This window comes from Clupea harengus, chromosome 2, assembly GCF_900700415.2.
Source record: "Clupea harengus chromosome 2, Ch_v2.0.2, whole genome shotgun sequence".
Taxonomy (NCBI): domain Eukaryota; kingdom Metazoa; phylum Chordata; class Actinopteri; order Clupeiformes; family Clupeidae; genus Clupea; species Clupea harengus.
In genome coordinates this window covers 22,736,675-22,752,483 of record NC_045153.1, presented here as the reverse complement: position 1 = coordinate 22,752,483, position 15,809 = coordinate 22,736,675, and the positions used below count along the sequence as shown (strand labels likewise).

At 47.5% G+C, this 15,809-nt stretch overlaps 1 protein-coding gene across 18 annotated transcripts in view; it reads left to right on the top strand.

Annotated features, from left to right (window-relative positions):
* Positions 1-15,809, top strand: part of caska (calcium/calmodulin-dependent serine protein kinase a) — a 191,640-nt gene that overhangs the window by 71,148 nt on the left and 104,683 nt on the right. For all 18 annotated transcript variants that reach the window (XM_031587031.2, XM_031587034.2, XM_031587072.2 and 15 more), the window contains exon 2: positions 15,478-15,590. In XM_031587031.2, the coding sequence (XP_031442891.1) occupies positions 15,478-15,590 (113 nt within the window). The remainder of the gene's footprint in view (positions 1-15,477; positions 15,591-15,809) is intronic.

Below are 15,809 nucleotides of genomic sequence, written 5' to 3'. Positions count from 1 at the left end.
GCTGTATCCTTGGGGTTGGATGCTCCTGTCTATGTATTCATCTGTCTGTCTTTTGCTCCTTGCTGACTGTCGCCCTCTCCTCTCCTTGTTCTCTTGTCTTGTTTTGGTCCATTCTCCATTCTGGTCATCCCTCTCTCTCTCTGTGTTCTCGTCATCCCTCTCTCTCTCTGTGTTCTCGTCATCCCTCTCTCTCTCTGTGTTCTCGTCATCCCTCTCTCTCTCTCTGTTCTCGTCATCCCTCTCTCTCTCTGTTCTCGTCATCCCTCTCTCTCTCTGTGTTCTCATCATCCCTCTCTCTCTCTGTTCTCGTCATCCCTCTCTCTCTCTGTGTTCTCATCATCCCTCTCTCTCTCTGTTCTCGTCATCCCTCTCTCTCTCTGTGTTCTTGAGTGTCATGGTCCTTCGTATGCTTAGTAGTGAGAGATGGAGGCATCAGAGAGAGTCCATGGATGTGTTTTAGAAGTGAAATCTGTGAAATCTGTCTCGCTCTCATTTTGTCTTGCTCCTAAAAGGCGCAGCTTGACATTTCATTTGCCGTTTGAAAGGATGTAAGGCTGCTTTGTGAGTGTGTGTGTGTGTGTGTGTGTGTGTGTGTGTGTGTGTGTCTAGCTGTCTGTGTAGTCTAGACACCTGTCTCTCTCCATATAGCACTGCCTCATAGATAGAGGTTTACACTGAACTTTGCCATCTGGAGAAACAGCTTCATAGAGAGACTCTGCACTTCCACTCGTGTTCAGTGTACATACGTAGATCTGTGTTTATATGTGCGTGGTTGTGTGTTTGTGTGTGTGTGTGTCTAACCTGTTAATATTCACCCCCAAGTTTATCCGTCATCTCCTGGAGCTAGCCAAGCCGGTGCAGTTGAGCTAACTCTCTTAAGCGTAAGACAATTAGGCAGCGTTTGAGGTCAAGTCCTTTAATTACCAGAGAGACTGACAGTGAAGGAGGCTTACTCAGGGTAGATCGTCCTCAGCTGTTCACCCTGTCTTACCCGGGACTCTGGACGGTGCGCGGCAGGGGTTGGGGTGCACACACACACACAACACACACACACACACACACACACACACACTCTGGCCGGACACGTCAGCTCTTAACCTTGACGGGACGCCTGTCTTCCTGTTGTGCGCCAGACAAAAGAAGGAGGAGAAAAAGAACCAAAGCCTTCCTGGATAAACGTCTTGGGCGGTCCTTCACCCACTCAGAAGGCCATTACCGGAACACACCGTCTGCCTCTCGGGCTTTCAGGCCGTCTGTCACCCTAACACACACACACACTCACACACACACACACACACACACACACACACACACACACACACACACACACCTACTTCAGCTCAACATCTCCCTGCTGTGTGTGAGTGGGTGAGACTGGCACCTGTGGGGGAGCCTACCCATCATGCCTTTGTTCTGCTGCTCCGTTTGTGTCACCAGCGCCAACACACTCCGACTCCGTGCTTTCAGGAGCACAAAGAGGTCTGCCCTTCACTTTTACTCATGCACTCACACGCACACACACTCACACGCACACACACTCACAAACACACACTCACAAACACACACACACTCACAAACACACTCACACGCACACACACTCACAAACACACACACTCACAAACACACCCACACTCTCATGCACTCACACGCACACACACTCACAAACACACACACTCACAAACACACCCACACTCTCATGCCCTCACACGCACGCACACTTACAAACACACACACTCTCATGCACTCACACGCACACACACTCACAAACACACACACTCTCATGCACTCACACGCACACACACTCACAAACACACCCACACTCTCATGCCCTCACACGCACACACACTCACAAACACACACACACTCTCATGCACTCACACTCTCACACACACACATTTTCAGCAGCAGACATGAGTAAGGATATGTACGTGCGCACTCACTTTTCTGCTGTTGCGGAAGTGTGTGAAAGCTGAGCGCATGTGCACTATGACCTTATTGTAATACACCACCTGACCTACCGGAGGCGGCAAAGGGTGTGAAAGCACAATAGTGTGTGGTGTGTGTGAATACCCAGAAGAAGAAGATCAAAACAAGAACACAAAGGGCATGTGCGCCAGTTTGCAACATGGTGACCCCTAGAGGTGTTTAATGCCCATGTTGGAGGAAAAAGAATGGAACGAGAGGAAGCAATGGCTTCACGAGGGAGGATCTTCGGCTGACCTTCTGATTGCAACACAACAAACACAGTCTACGTCGTGAAGGCTTGCATGGCTTTGCACACGAGAAAACCTGAGCAAACTCCGGCCCATGTACATGTACACTGTGCCCAGCTACACAGACGGCACAGAGTCGGACAGAGATGTCCATGTGGGAGAGTGGTGACAGGTCATGGAGGTGGTGGGAATGGGGAAAGGGGGGAACAGGACGTGGAGTAGGTGATGCCGATGGGGCAGGACACGCAGAGGCAGGAAACAGAGAAGGACATTGGCAGGAGGTACCATGGGCAGTTGCCTTGCCTTGCGGTGTAAAGTGACTAGGTCACTGCAGTCACTCTGAAACATAAAAATAAACACGTCCAACAAAGGGCCAAAAAGATAAAAATAGGTAGTTAATGCACTTTGAGCTTGGATCTCGAACGCAACCAAACGTATACGTGTATATGTGTAACGTTAGTAACGTTGGGCTCTGGCTTCTGCCCTTCATCTTCCTCTTTTCAAAAAGAGTGAAGTCTGAGTGAAGTGCTCACCAACAAAAGCAGTCGCTTGGGAAGTATTGTTAACCAGGTCTGTGATTTTACCAAAAGCGGTGTTACCGCAGCGATCATCTGTAAACGATTGACAAGCGATCAGTTTGAATGCTCTCTTTTTAGTTGGGATGGTCTTAAAACAGCAGTGCTTCTGGGAAATGTAGTGCATCTCTGGCCCAGTATCAGATCCTGTGTGATTCTGATGGCTCTGAGGCCTTCAGAAAGTCAAAAAGACCCTCCCCGAACCCCACCCTTCTCTCTGGTTCTCACCTGGACATGAGGGCTGGAGCTGTGTTAGGTTTTGTGTGCTATCTCCCCATATGGTGTGTATGGATGTGATGACCGAATGGTATCACTGAGGTAGTCTGGAGATGTTTCTACACCTTGTGTTTTTGGTGGTGGAGTTATAGACCAGATCTTCCAGCAATCTATTATTCTTGTTCACTCCTTCTCTCCTTCTCTCTCTTTCTCTCTCTCTCTCGCTCTTTCTCTCATTCTCTCTCTTTCTGTCTTTCTCTCTCTCTCTCTCGCTCATTCTCTGGGTCTTTCTCTTTGACTGATTAATGACGTGTGTAAATCCATCGTAAGTGGGATACACACACCACCCAAATTCCTTAGATCTCCAGCTGTGCCTGTTCTCTGCCAGTCTTTCATGTCCGTTTGATAACATGCCTGGACTGCAAATTATGCAATGTTCGCTCTTGTGTGTGTGTGTGTGTGTGTGTGTGTTCGTGTGTGTGTGTGTGTGTGTGTGTGTTCGTGTGTGTGTGTGTGTGTGTGTTCCACACACATAAACCACAAAGCTGTATGTGCAGATAGGGGGCTAGTGTGTGTAGTTGTAGTGTGTGCTTGTGTGTATTTGGCATTAAAACCACAGATTGGGGCTGTAAAGCTGACTGATTGAAAAATGGGGATCTGAAGAGGAATTCATCCCTCCCTCCCTCTCTCTTTCTTTCTTTCTTTCTTTCTTTCTCTCTCTCTCTCTCTCTGTCTGTCTCCCTCCATCCCTTTCTCTCTCACCAGCTATCTCTGTTTCATCTCTCGTGCTCTCTCAATCCACCTCTCTCTCTCTCCTCCTCTCTGTCTGTCTTTGCATGGTAATGAAATTAAATTAGCCTTCATGTGGGCGCTGTGTGCTTTGTGCTTGGGGTTCACACTTCCACTGATTCATTAATCCTCTGAGTGGTCTCACTCGCTCACTCCCTCTCTTTCTTTGTGTGTGTGTGTGTGTGTGTGTGTGTGTGTGTGTGTGTGTGTGCTATTGTGTTTTGCATCACAGGGGAACGAACTGACTGATTTTCCCTGTGATCTGAGAGAGAGAGAGAGAGTGTGTGTGTGTGTGTGTGTGTGTGTGTGTGTATCTGTTTCAGTGTTTGTAAGAGTACGGGCACTCTAAATGTCTGCTGGTACAAAAATCTATTGTGACTGTCCTGCACATCTTACATCTTGAGTGCAAGGTATTAATGAAGCCCACTTTAGCAGCATACTAAGTAATGGGCTCTAATAGGTGATGCATATCTGTTGGAGTCCAATGGTAAAAGCTTGTGGACAGCATAGCAAACAGTGGGAAGAATAGGGCCTTATTCAAAGACACAAGTGCTGATTGCATGAGCACATATGCATCTGGGGGCTACAGCTGGATGAGAGGCAGAGAGGGAGAGAGGGGGGTGGTAGAGGGAGGGAGGGAAAGAGAGAGAGAGGGTGGTGGAGGGAGGGAGAGAGAGAGGGTGGGTGGTAGAGGGATAGAGAGAGAGAGAGGGTGGTCAAGCGATAGGGTGGTAGAGCGATAGAGAGAGAGAGAGAGAGGGTGGTAGAGGGAGAGAGAGAGCGGTAGATGGAGAGAGAGAGAGAGAGGTAGATGGAGAGAGAGAGAGAGAGGAGAGAGAGAGAGAGAGAGAGAGAGAGAGAGAGAGAGAGAGAGAGAGAGAGAGAGAGAGAGAGAGAGAGAGAGAGAGAGAGAGAGAGAGAGAGAGAGAGAGAGAGAGAGAGAGAGAGAGAGAGAGAGAGAGAGAGAAGGGTAAAGGGAGAGAGAGGCTTTTCTTGCTTGGATTGATTACTTTGTGTCAGTGGTTCATTGTTTGTGAAATAAATGGTGGTGTCAAAAATACTTCAGTATCACGGATCACAGACTTGGCCCATTCTCTCTCTCTCCTCTCTCTCTCCCTCCCTTCTTTTCTCCCCCTCCCTCCCTTCTTTTTCTCCCCCCCCCCCCCCCCCATCTCCCGCTCCACTGAAGGCCATGCGTGTGGTAATGACACTGGTGACTGCCTATTGAATGCGCGCGTAGTGGAGCACACGACATCTACTGCCTCCGCCTCTCAGCATGATCAATGCCCACTCCAGAGGCAGCAAGGGTTTCTACCCCTCGATCATACTGCCCCTGTGTGGGGCGAGGGGGCAAGAGAGAGCCGGGGTGGCGAGGCCTTTAGGGTGGAACACACACACACACACACACACAGCACTTAGACTGTTTCAGTGTGTGTGTGTCCTCACCTGTTCAGCCATGTTATGGTCTGATGGCGCCTCTCTGTGTCATGCTCATAAACATTAATCTGGCTTCACAGTCACCGGTGAGTTATGCTTAGGGGATCAGAGGGAGCGCAGCAGGGGTCAGAGGGGGGAGGTCAGAGGTGAGGTTTAGGGCACCGAGAGGTCACCTGAGTGCCGTCAGTGGTAGTGTTGTGATCAAAGGGTGTCGAGGGTTCACTGGGACCTCCCCAGATCAGCATAATGTGATGTTTCTCACACACACACACACACACACACACACACACACACACACACACACACACACACACACACACACACACACACACACACACACACTTTCAAAGCAGATGTGTGAGTAGAGTGTGTAACACATGTGTATTTGATGAACCTCTGTCACTGTCTACTGCTTTCATATGAAGTACTACTTTATTCTTTCAGATACTACACATTTTGAAAGCCAGCATTCTACAGAAACTAACTTTATTTCAAGACTTTACTCAGACGTATTTTAATTTAATTCTGTATTTATCTTGTCAGACTGTCGTACCACAAACATATTTTAGGTTCTAATCACAGAGTCCACCTGGCAGAAGCAAACAGCGTCAGTTCTGAGCACGACAAAATAATGATCTATTTCTCCAGCTGCAGAACCGCCATTAGACCATTAAACCAGAGCATTTCTAGGGTTACCCCGAGGTCGAGAGACGACAGTTGAATTTGGCTATAAAGTTGCTCTGTGTCAGTGATTTCAACATGTTAACTTCATAAGCTATCATTTATTTGGCTGTTTTCACCGCATAACCACTGGAAAAAAGAAATACTCTTGCTGGTTTTAAAAATGGTGCATTTTATCTTCTATTTACGTCGCATTTAATCAACAAGCACCATCCATCACTGCAAGCCCCGTCCAGCAGTTCCAGGGCTGCACAGAAGGCAAATATTACTCGCATGTATTTGACTTGGTCGTAATAGAAAGTTATAGTCGGGAAGTCGTCAGATCACACAATGAGGGGGGAAACAAATTAGGTCCGGCCCAATTTGATTGAGTTGGTCGGGTTATGGCAAATCAATATCATTTTAAGACTGCCTTGAGGGGGAGAGCAAGGGAAAGAAGGAAGCCTGTCAGTGTGTCGTATGTGAATATTGTGTGTGTCTGTGTCATGGATCAGAGAGAAGGAGCGTGAGGGTTATTGGTTCTGTGTGTGTGTGTGTGTGAGGTAAATAGCAGGCAGTGTGTTGATTCAGAGCTTCCAGCGCCATCTGTGAGTCTCCCTCTAACGCCAGCAGCGCTCCCTCAGCCAGCAGCTGCACCTCTCCACTGCTTCCTGCTCGCCAGCGAACGACAGAGCGAGGAAAAGGACGAGTGGAGAGGTGGTGGTGGTGGTGGTGGTGGGCGGGGCCCGATCAGGGCCTTTATTCCCTCCCTTACATCCTCGCCAGAAGAGCTCAGCCCCCCCGCCACCGCCTCGCTACGCCACCAGATCCACCCCGACGCTCACTTCCGACATCTGCCTCTCTTCCTCCAGCTCTTTCTTTTCTCCCTCTCCAGTTTTTCGTTCTTTCTTTCTTTTTTTGCCGATGTTATTTTCATGAGTGCTTCAAGGTTCTCGAGCCATGTGGGATTCAAATCGCTTTGTCCACTCCTCCTCCTCCTCCTCCTCCTCCTCCCTCGCCTCTCTCTCTCTCTCTCTCTCTCTCTCTCTCTCTCTCTCTCTCTCTCTCTCTCACACTATATTTGAAGTTAATCTCTGCAGTTTAGAGCCTTACAGACGGGCCAGTGAGGGCAGTGCCGTGTCTTAATTACTCTGATGGGTGCTGCTTACACATGCAAACCCCCATTATGCGAGCTCCACTCTCCTGCTTCTAAGGCCTGTCAGGTAGTCTAACTCAACACAGTCCCCCGTGCCTGGACTAACTCCTCAGAGTCGGCCTCTCCCTTACAGATGATCACGATACTTTTATCTCTCCCCTCTCTCCAATCTCTTGTTTTTTTTCACCACGATTATATCATCATGTGCTGATTCCACATACCGTACACCATAATCGTGTTTACACATAGAAATTACTATTTGTTTTCAAAATGTTTTTAGAGGAATTCTTTGAGTGATATTGAGGGAGTAATTAACAACATTGATAGGATTTGAGAAATTGAGTTAAACTGTGTTGTGTGTTTGTGTTTGTTGCCAGGCAGATGGATCAGGATGATAGTTAGAGAGGCTCATTTGCATAAATGTGGTCTGATGGTTTGTTTTCTTATCACTGTATCTCTCTCTCTCTCTCTCTGTGTTTATCCCTGTCTTTCTCTCATGTACACACACACACACCCTCAGGGGCTGATTGTCATGACATTCATTCTCTTTTTCTCTCCCTTTCTCTCTTTCTCTTTTTTTCCTATGTAACACTCAGGGGGACAGAGACTTGACATTTTGCATCTTTTGTAAATTTGCGCCACAGCAGAAGGAATCTCTCCTTCCGCGCCATCAGATAGCTGTTCCGCATTGAGGCCCTCTTGTGTTGATCCGTGCGTGGCTGTGTGCTTGCGTTGAGCGCCGTTGCTTGTCAAGTGACTTGTGTAGAGAGCGGTCATGTCGTAAGCCTCATCTTAATTCATAAGTCATTCTTCCCCCGTCAGGAGATTAGCTGGATTGTTAGCGGCTTCGTCTGGGCCACGGTGTCCGCTTCTGCTCCAAATGGCGTTCTGGCGGCTTCTAGCCCCACTAAATCAGGCTTATCACTTAACCGCGCTTGTTTGCAGCCGCCCGCTTTTCCTCTTATCCTTACATTCTTTTCTTTTTTTTTTTTAAAGAAGTTTTACAACCATGACTCACTGCACCAGCTGTGCCTGGCTTTAAATGCACGAGTTGACTTGACCTGGCTTGGAATTTATGGTGTTTGTTTTCAGTTAGCGAAGTTACTGCTAATTGAAGCTCAAACAAGCATCTAATCTAAAGAGCTTTCCTGGGCCAGGGACACCGAAGGCGAATGAGTGTTTTCCATTCACAGGACTTCTGTGTACACATACTACAGCCTCCACGACGGAGACTGGTGGTGGGCTGGGTTGTTCTCTCTTTCTCTGTGTGTGTGTGTGTGTGTGTGTGTGTGTGTGTGTGTGTGTGTGTGTGATGAGGGACATCATGCAAACTGCCTTCCTGTCATTATTCACATGGATGGAGCCAAGAGCACTCCCACTGAGCCATGACCCCCTCACTCACTCACTCACTCACTCATTCGCTGTCCTTCATTCTTTTGTTTGCTCCCTCTGTCTCTCTCTCTCTTGCTCTCTCTCTCTCTCTCTCTCTCTTGCTCTCTGATTCTCTCTTGCTCCCTCATTTTCTTTTTCCCTCTCTCTAGTTGCTGGGATACTGTGGCATGGAAATAGTGGTCCCCAGTGGCCCCTAAGCACACACAGAAAGACGCAAGCACACACACATACACACATACACACACACACACACACGCACGCACGCATACACACACACACACACACACAGACGAACACGCACACACAAGAACACGCACGCATACACACACACAGACGTACACGCACACATACGAACACGCACGCACACACACAGACGAACACGCACACACACACACACGCACGCATACACATAGACAAACACGTACACACACGCGCACGCACGCATACACACACACGAACACGCGCACGCACGCACGCACGCACGCACGCACACACACGGACACGCACACACCCTTCATGCATTAGGAGGTGGAGGTGATGTGGCTTGGTAGTTGCGGGTTGCAGGAGGAATACAGCTGCACTTTCACGGCTCTCTCTCTCTCTCATCTCTCTCTCTCTCTCCCCCTCTCTCTCTCTCTCTTAGCTCCAGTCTGTTTCTCTCCATCCTTTTCGTGGGCTGTAGCTGAGGGATGTGTGTGGCATTCATCACTCTTTAGTGTGTTCATATTTCATTATCTGGCTTTGCTCTGAGGAGACCGAGCCGCCTGACACACTCACCACCAGCCCTACTGCACAGCCTCTACACAGCCACTTCACAGTCAAGTGTACACACGCTCTCTCTCACACACACATACACGCACAGTAACTTTCTTTCGCTTTATCTTTCTCTCAAAGTAGCAGTCGTATCTGTGGGTGTTGAAGTTGTGGAGTGGACAAGCACACACACACACAAACACACACACACACACACACACACACAGGCGGCTGTCCATATCTAATCTGGTCTTGTGGCTGTCTGATACAGTATACACCTCCTGCTGAGAACTACATTGTGTGTGTTTGTGTGTGTGTGTGTGTGTCTGTGTCTGTGTCTGTGTCTGTGTCTGTGTCTGTGTCTGTGTCTGTGTCTGTGTCTGTGTCTGTGTCTGTGTCTGTGTCTGTGTCTGTGTCTGTGCCAGTGGCAGCAGCAGCTGTTTTGCAGAGTAGCAGCCAACATGTGGTGACTGTAGTCCCCAGTGGCCCAGTGTGTGTGTTGTGCTGGAAGTAACACTTCCCCAGGACTAGGGATGGGCATTCGATTAAATTGTCTTAATCGATCGTCGGGAGAATTAACGATCGATTTCCGATTAATCATTAATATTTTTATATTAAAATTCACTATTTATAGGCTATATTAAAATTCAGTGAAAATAAAAAAAACACAGCGTGTTTCCTCATTGAGATCTTTATTACAAGATGAACAACTCTTGTGGCAGTTAAACTTACAAGATGGACAACTCTTGGCAGTTAAACGGGATCCGTTCAATGGTTACACTTGAAAATATGCGCTGCTGTACTCTTAAGCAGCGGAGCCGACAGCTAGAAGCCGGTGCTCATAAACACAACTGACCGTTTTTTTTTTCTCTCTAACTAATTAATCTCACATTTTGAAATTCATTCATCTAGATTCATCGTGATTAAAAGTTTGTTTTCTTCTAAAGACTAAATCTTATAAATTAACGAGTAATCACTTCAGACAGCGTGTATTTTAGACACTGTTGTTTAATTGTATTTTTTTCGTGCTCTCTCGCCGTCATACAAGGAATGTATGCGAGACACAATGGTGCCCCTCGACGGTAAATCGTAAGAATTGTCCCTTGAAGCAATTCGAATCACCTCAGTCAGCCCACCGTCTTCAACTATGTTGATGGGCCGACAGTCACCGGCAACCTAAACTGCTACAGCGTTGGTAACCTTTTCACGGACTGGTCTAGTTAATTTCCTAAAGAAGTCGTGGTGTGGGTTGGCGACCATCTAACCTGGGACTGCTTTCTGTCGGGTGCTTTGCATTAAGGTGATAACTTAAAGACGAGCTGCTTCTGTGATCGCTACATTCAGCTTGACAAATGCTACATACAACTTTAGTTTTGTCGATTGTCATTTTGCCTCTTAAACAGAAACTTTCCGCCCAACAATCCCTCAGCTCTCTCCATCTTCAACTACCGTCTCGGTCTCTTCTATCTAACTGACTGCAGACACGCGGCGGTTTCGTGCCATGGGTCAACGTGCACCGGAAGTAAACAAAGTTGCGTTAACTGCGTTCAAATATTTCATTGCATTAATCTCGGCCATAATAATTTCATAGAATAACGCGTTTACTTTGACAGCCCTAAAATAAATAAATTACACGCACACTACGCAACAGAACATGCATTAGTTTTAATCGATGAAAAAATTATTTCATCGAGGAAATTCTTAATGATCAATTAATCGATCGTCGATTAATTATGCCCATCCCTACCCAGGACCCTTAAAAGGTTCGCCACACACAGATGCATCATGGGACCTCAGCCACAGACGTGTGTGTATTGATCAGCTACAGCAGACAGGTGTGGAATATAATCTCCAGGACTCGACTCAGGCAGTAGTTCTCCTAGAGCAGTGCTTCTCAAAGTGCCCATAGCCAAGGGCTCTGTGAAATGTGCTATACATTATAAAACTCTAGTGTATCATTAACAAATCTACAGATGGGGACCATTTGTGCGTATTTTGTCCATTAATCCCCTCCCACTATCACTCACCTCACTGTGTAGAGTTATATCATGTTTTGTTTTTATTGAGAACCGAGACGGGAGACCAAAATTGCGTATGTGTCTTCAGGTGCTGGCGAACACACACACACACACACACACACACACACACGCTGTGAGAGGGCTTCAGTGTTTTTTGATTCGTGTGAAATAAGACCACTTCAGCCAAGATGGATTGATAGAAATTTCAGAAATTGTTCAGTTAAAATAGATAAATAAATGTAGCAGGCCACAGTAATTGACTGAGTGAGTGTGAAAGGATTAGGAAGTGCAGTAATACAAGTGAACATGGCAGTGTGCGTGTGCGTGTGTATGTGTGTGCGAGTGCGTATATGTATGTGTATTTGCGCATACGTGTGTGTGCTTGCCTGTGTGAGTGTGCATGCCAGTGTATGTGGGTGCACTACCCATGTGCGTTTCTTGCATGTCATTTCCTGTGAGAGTAATTGAGCCTCTATAGGAAAGACATCCATCCTCACCCCTCCACTCCTCTAACCATCACCATGGCACTCTCGACAGCGAGCTGCTTTGGTCTGCTCACCATCTGCTTTGGCATGTTGTTCTTGATACACACACACACACACACTCTCACACTAGCCTCCCCCTCTCTCTCTCTCTCTCTCTCTCTTTCCCCTCTCCCTCTCTCTCCCTCCCTCTCCCTCTCAGTGGCATTATCAGGAATGCAATGATAATTAGCCTCTCCTAGCAGCAGCTAGCCCTCCCCTCTCCTGCATGCTAATTTCCTCCCAGAGACCCTGTCCTGATGACGTAATCCTTCGCCCGCTGCATCAGTGGCGGGAGAGACAGGGCCGGAATGCTTATCAGACAGACACAGCTAGCGCAGAACGGGAACCGAATTGAGATTCTAAGGTTCTCCTCTCTCACTCCGTGGTCCTTCCTTCCTGGGTTCTAGTCTATTCTATTCGGTACTCTGTTCCCGTCCAAAATGGAATACTTTTGAGACGGGTCTGTTATGGGTTTTCTTTTTAGGTGTTTTTTCCATCTGTTACTGCCTGTGAACTGTTCTACCCGTGGCCCAGACTGCGTAGAACAGCAGAATTTAGCCAACTCTGAAGGCAAAGCTTGGCTGAGCTCAGCGGAGTTTCCATAGTTTTTCCATCAGCTGTGGCGCAGGTGAACTCTGGGTGTGTGTGTATATATATAAACACACACACACACACACACACATACACTGTACATATACATCTATACTCTATATCGAGTGTGTCACGAGAAAATCAAGCCAGTGTTGCAAGTGTCCGAGATAAGTGTGTGTGTGCGTGTCTTGTGTGTGTAAGGGAGGGAGGGAGTGAGAGTGTATGTGTGTGTTTGAGTATGCGTGTTTGTGGGTGTGTGAGATCATTTACGCTATTGCGCCTACGGGAGTCTATAATATTTAGCCTCGGCTGTGTGTTGCCGGCGGGGCTAAGTGTGTGTGTGTGTGTGTGTGTGTGTGTGTGTGTGTTCTCTGTGACTCCCAGCACAGCAGGGAGATCAGCTAGGCAGAGCCTCGCCTCTCCTTCACAGCCTCTCGCCTCCGCTGGAATGGCAGGGTCTATGGGCCAGGGGGAGGAGGGAGGGGGAGGGAGGGGGAGAGGAGGGCCAGAGAAACATATTAAACCAGCAGGGGGCCGGTGGGAGAGACACTACGACATGGAGCTGATCCCCCGCAGACAACTGACCCGCTAGCTTTATAGTGTGGGGCTTAATGGGCACATGGGGCACACACACACACACACACACACACACACACAGAAATTTAGTTTCCAAATTCCTTTTCCTAAAGTATACTCACCTGCTACGTGCACACACACACACACACACACACACATACTCACTCACTCACTCACTCACACACATTCATAGCCTTAAATTCTTCTCAACCTCACACACACACACACACACACACACACACACACACACACACACACACACACACACACACACACACAACATTCTCCGTGGATCACTGTGAATTAGGTCGTCTTTGATTAAATATTACACACACATAGGCGCGCACACACACACCTGCAGCAAGCAGGGAATAACATGTCAAGATAGTGCTACGTTCTCAGGAGTTAGCCTGTTGAAGCTAGTACAGCATGAGCTGCTCCCGTTCAAAGTCACAGTTTAGGTGGATTACATCATCTCGCTTCAGTCTCCAGTCATACGAGACCCATTCAGCCAGGGCCTCATTCCCAATCATTGTTTATTTGTCTACATTACCTTTCACAGCCCAGCCCACAGAGGAGTTCTTTAGAACTCCATGACTGAGACAGAGGCACTTGAAGTCATCCAATACTTCAAGGTGCCACAGTGAGATCAAGTGAAAATATTTATGCAAGGGCTGGGTGTAGAAGAGGGCCCTGTGGCCTCATTCATGCAGTGAAATCCCTTCTTTTTACACTCCCAATAAAAGATTAAAGTACATCTGGAGCAGCGCGCATTCACATGAACACGCTGACAGATCGTGTAAGTGTGTGCACTGGAAATGTCTTTATTGGATGGCGATGTGTACTCTTACAAAAAAAAGGGTTCCCTCATGGATTCTCTGACAACTTAATAAGGAAACTTTTGCCAGGATGAGGCAGCTGTGAATTAAGTTCATGGCAGAAGAGTCATTTGAAAAGGGTTCTGCTTGACTTGAAATGGATAAAAGTTCACTGTAGACACTTCAGGAGTTCTGTTGAGGGGAGTCAAAGAACCCCTAATGTTCTAGAATGTGGCCCTGTTGTGTTGTGGAGTGGAGTGGAGGAGGATGGCAGCTCTGCTGAGGCTGCGAGTAAACGACCTCCATCCATCACAGCACCTCCCTGGCACTCAGCACTCCCATCAAAACATTCAAAATGAGAGGCATTATTAGGCTAATCAAGCCCAGAGAAGAGGAGAGAGAAACAGTCCGACTGTCAGACATAAAATGCTAAAGTACTATTGTCTGTGCTCCCATCGAGTTCTGCTTAGAACCCTCTGAAGAGATTCATAGTAGGACCCTTTAGAGCCCTTTAGAAGTCGTTTTCTTCTCTAAAGAACCATTTCTCAGCCCTGAAGAACTTTTGATGTCCATAAAGAATTTGTATGTAAAACTTTATGCAAATTATACTTGCTATAAGTGTCCTTTGACTCGACTTTACAGCACCCATGTTATAGATCCGTTGCAGATCCGAGTGCATCACAGCAGGACATTTCCAAGAAGTCTGACTGTGTGCAAGATCCGATCTTCCCCCAGTCTTGCTAAATCTAAATATAAAGCCTGAAATTTTACAGCGTAGCGATGCACAGTGGAGCGTGAGCCCACTTTTCAGGAAAGGCTAAACCGTTCCTTCATTACGCACCTTTACATGAACCAGGCCTTCCCTTTCCTGGAGGAGGTCAGGTGACCCAAGGCTAAGGCCCTCGCATCCGTTCTCCGCTGTCAGCTCCCAACATCTGTGCCTTCTGTGACCTCTGGTTATTTCTATACTTCCTCCTCCTGGCTGTTTATTTATTTATTTATTTATATATATATATATATATATATATATATATATATATATATATATATATATAGTCCTCGAGTCTCGCGGCTTGAGCTCGACTGCTGTTGATGTTTACATTGTATTTTCAGCCACTGTGGCTGTCTCCCTGGCTGTCACTTTCTCGATGTGTTGTCTAGTTAGCTTTGTGTGTGGACCAACCTCCCTCCTCCTCCTCCTTCTCCTTCTCCTCCCGGTAGCACTGCTGTTGTAACTTTCACCACTTGGCTGATTGCCACTCTGGAGCTCCAGGAAGTGTGCGTGTTTATAGGCAGACCATGTGGCAGGGAGGGGTCTGGCCCTGTGGCTGGTCCTCACCAAGGCTAAAACAACACCTGCTCAGCTATTCAGGGGGAGAGCGAACGCTCGGTCTAATGGCAGCTAAATGGCGTGTCTCAGACTTAATGCTCAAAACAGTTTTATTGTTTCTTCTGTGTTTGTGTTCATTTTGGATTTGCGATTAGCACTCTGGATTGGTGTGAAGGGTTCAACAGGGCGCGAATTGTGCCAGCTGTAAACTACATATTTCCATTTCTGAGGCAAAGAGAGCACCGTGTGTGTGTGTGTGTGTGTGCTGTGAACTCCGTCTAAGTGAGCACAGGAACACACAAAGTTCACAACCAGGCGCTTATACGCTAATATTTATTTGCCTTCAGAGAAAAGCCCTGATCGTTCAAACAAGTTAACATTTCGACATATAACTAACCATATGACTTTTCTTTCTCTTCTCTCTCCCAGGGGGCCGTTCAGCGTGGTGCGGCGATGCATCAACAGAGAGACGGGCCAGCAGTTTGCCACGAAGATCGTGGATGTGGCCAAGTTCACCTCCAGCCCCGGCCTCAGCACAGAAGGTAGGGGACACGAGGAAGCCTCTCCGGGGTGGGGTGGGGTGGGTGGGGTGGGGTGGGGTGGGGTCTGGACACTGTTTTGTCTGGCGCATCACATTGCTTGTTTGTTTGTTTGTTTGTTTGTTTGTTTGTTTGTTTGTCTGTCTGACTGTCTGTGTGTTTATCTGTGTCTTTGTGACTTCTTCGGGTGTCATGATGTTCTGATGGCTGAGGACAAGAGGT